This window comes from Crocodylus siamensis, chromosome 6, assembly GCF_052110815.1.
Source record: "Crocodylus siamensis isolate JL-2025a chromosome 6, ASM5211081v1, whole genome shotgun sequence".
Lineage (NCBI taxonomy): Eukaryota > Metazoa > Chordata > Crocodylia > Crocodylidae > Crocodylus > Crocodylus siamensis.
In genome coordinates this window covers 25,512,689-25,515,813 of record NC_143400.1, presented here as the reverse complement: position 1 = coordinate 25,515,813, position 3,125 = coordinate 25,512,689, and the positions used below count along the sequence as shown (strand labels likewise).

At 48.8% G+C, this 3,125-nt stretch overlaps 1 protein-coding gene across 1 annotated transcript; it reads right to left on the bottom strand.

Moving 5' to 3' along the window:
* Positions 1–1,489: 1,489 nt before the first annotated feature.
* On the bottom strand, positions 1,490–2,437 carry LOC149861823 (olfactory receptor 4D1-like). Its single transcript, XM_090051620.1, has one exon. The coding sequence runs from the start codon at positions 2,435–2,437 to the stop codon at positions 1,490–1,492; it is 948 nt and encodes a 315-aa protein (XP_089907746.1).
* Positions 2,438–3,125: the final 688 nt, after the last annotated feature.

Below are 3,125 nucleotides of genomic sequence, written 5' to 3'. Positions count from 1 at the left end.
ATAGTCCTTTGAGCTGAGGGAAGAAAGTAGAAACGAGGACTCCTGAGTTACATTCCTACTTATGGGAGTGGAGTGTGGACTAGTGGGTGGGGAAGAGGGCTGGTCTAATCACTGTATGCCTTAGTTTCCCCATCTATGAAATGGGAATGACTTGATAAGGTTTTTGTTGGAATGAACTTCTGATAAGAAATATTTTCTCAAAAATTAAAATACTCTCTTTGAAAATTTCAATTATTTTTTAATATTCTGTTCAGATTGACAGGCCCACTCCACCCATCTGAATGTCTTCCATCATATTAAAAGCCATCCAGACAGGCAACAGAGTAGCAGTAACTACAGAACAGAGGCAACGTGGGAGGGAAGGGGACTGAGTATTTGCCCCGCAGCCCCTCTCAGGTCTGGGTTACTGGGGAGACAAGGAGGCAGAGAACTTGATGTGATGATTCACTCGCGTATGCAACAAAACAAATCATTCTCAAGTCACCTGTGTCTGGACTGACTCTCCTATCCCTGTTTCTCATTTTTCCATGCCACATAATATTCAAAGAGAAGGCAGGCTGGGAAGCTGGGTTATATCCAGTTGCTGTGATAGGAGTGGGGTCCAACGGTAAGAACTTGGCACAATGTGTTGTACAATTGAGGTTAGCTGCTAATTCCTCAGTCCCTGGCACCCTCCAGAAGAGAGGGAGAGAATTCTATCTTTATTTTACTGATGTGGAAACTGAATGACTTATCCAAGAGGACATAGACAGTCTCTAGTAGCCCTGGGTAGCCCCTGGCTCCTAGGCCAAGAACAGAATAAAAAGGCTAGTTTTTCCTTTTTCAGGACTGGAAACACTGAAGACACAGGAGAATTCCCACTGAAAAAAATAATTTCAGTCTTCTTTGATCACTTTGATCCCCACCCCAAACACCCAAACCCACCAGTGCTGAATTCACCAGTAGACTAAAAGAGAGGGTGAGTGGCTATGGCAGCTCTCACTCTCTGAACATTGGAGCCCTGTGAAAGCAGGGGCTCTGGCTGGCCCGTGTTGAGAGCTCACATGTAGCACAGACAAAGGAGGGTGCAACTGCATCACTGCATCCCCACTGTATCTGCCCCTGGCTTCTGGCCATACAGGGAGCTTGAGGCCAACGTGAAGTAGGTGTGGTAGATGATAGGGTGACACCTTATCCACAGTATTACTCTCTTTAGACAGTGGAATTAAAAGAGGGACTCCCATTGCCTTGGACAAATAATGTCCATTGACTTCAAATCAAACCAGGTGTGGCTGTTGAACCCAGCCAGGAAGTGCCCCTGCTTCCAGCCAGCTGCAAATCCCCGACCCCGCTGCCGGGTGACTGCAAACTCCCACCTCTCCCAGCCCTCTGGGATCTCCACCAGCCCACCAGTATGAATACATCAGCCACGCCTGAATCAAACCATTTCCATTGACCTCCACAAAAGATACCCAAGCAGGATGGCTCTTCTTCCCACTCCTTCCTTTGTTTACATGCTCAGTCCTCTCCATGACATCAGGACTCTGCTGGACACCCTCTTGATGGCACCTTTCATCTCGGTGTTCCTCAGAGTGTAGATCATGGGGTTCAGCATAGGGGTAATAACTATGTAGAGGATAGCGACTGCTTTGTCTGCTGCGAAGTTCTGGAAGGGCCGGGCATAGATGAAGATGCAGGGTCCAAATATGAGGCAGACCACAGTGATCTGGGCCAAGCAAGTGTTGTAGGCCTTTTGGCGGCCCTCACTCACACTCGTCCTCAGCATTGCCAAGATGACAGTATAGGACAGCAGCAGCACACCAAAGCATACGGTGGCCACCAGGCCACCATTGGATAGCATCAGCCATTCCTCAACAGAAGTATCAGTGCAGGCCAGCTTGAGGACCTGGGGAACATCACAGAAGAAGTTGTCCAACACATTGGGCCCACAGAAGGGAAGACGTATCATGAGGGCGACCTGGACGAAGGAGTGGGCAAAACCACCTAGCCAGGCCCCAGCCACCAGCCCAATACACACATCCCAGTTCATGATGGTCAAGTAGTGCAAGGGCTTGTAGATGGCCAAATAGCGGTCAAAGGCCATGACTATGAGGAAGAAAACCTCAGCACCACCACTCAAATGGAAGAAGAACATCTGGGCCATGCATCCATTAAAGGAGATGGTCTTGCCCTCCAGGAGGAGGTGATCCAGCAGCTTTGGGACCGTGACAGAGGAGAAGCTGACATCGATTACACCGAGGTTGGCCAACAAAAAGTACATGGGTGTATGGAGACGGGGATCAGAGATCACCGTGCTGATTATAATGAGGTTCCCTAGCCACGTGGTGGCATAGACAGCCAGAAAAAGGATGAAGAGGAAGAGTTGGGTCTGGCGACTCTGGGAGAGACCAAGCAGGAGAAATTCAGTCACTGGTGATGTGAGGTTGTCCTGATCCATCTCTGCCTGCACATGGAGATAGGATGGTATTATGATGTACAACCACCCAGAGAAACAAATCCCACAACCTCTAGCTCTGAAAGATACCCTTCCACATTATCCACTGGCAATGAACAAGCAGCCTGTGTTTGAAATGCATTCGCCTCTAAGCCTGAAGCTGAAGGCATGACTGTTAGCTTGGTTGGGCACAGACTGCTAGATAAAAGCAAATCATGTGAGCTTGCCCAAGTAATATACTGTTGCTCACTTGTTTCCTCTGGGAGTGCTTCCATTATTGTGTTTGGACATGGGAGGGCCTTCCTGCTACAGTTTCTAGACTCATGTCCAGAAAGGTATGTGCACAGGGTGCTGTGTACCTTCCTAGCCTGTGCACATGTTCAGGGGACCTGCGATTGCTTGTTCATCCACACTGCACATGGAAGGGCACTGCAAGCTGTAAGTGCCAAAACCAACACTTACACAGTGGAGTAGCTGTCATTTGGGCACAGAAAGTAAAGGGCTTTTCAGAAACACCTAAGCAGTCAAAGTGCCTGCCTCCCGAAGGCTGTGATGGGAGTCCAGCACCGAGGTAATTTTCAAAAGCTCAGCAGGCTCCTATTTGCCTATGGGAAGCTTCACACTTGAAATCCAGCTCTCTGCGACCTCAGATTTCACAGGACTGCAGCATACAAAAGAGTGGCAGGTGTGT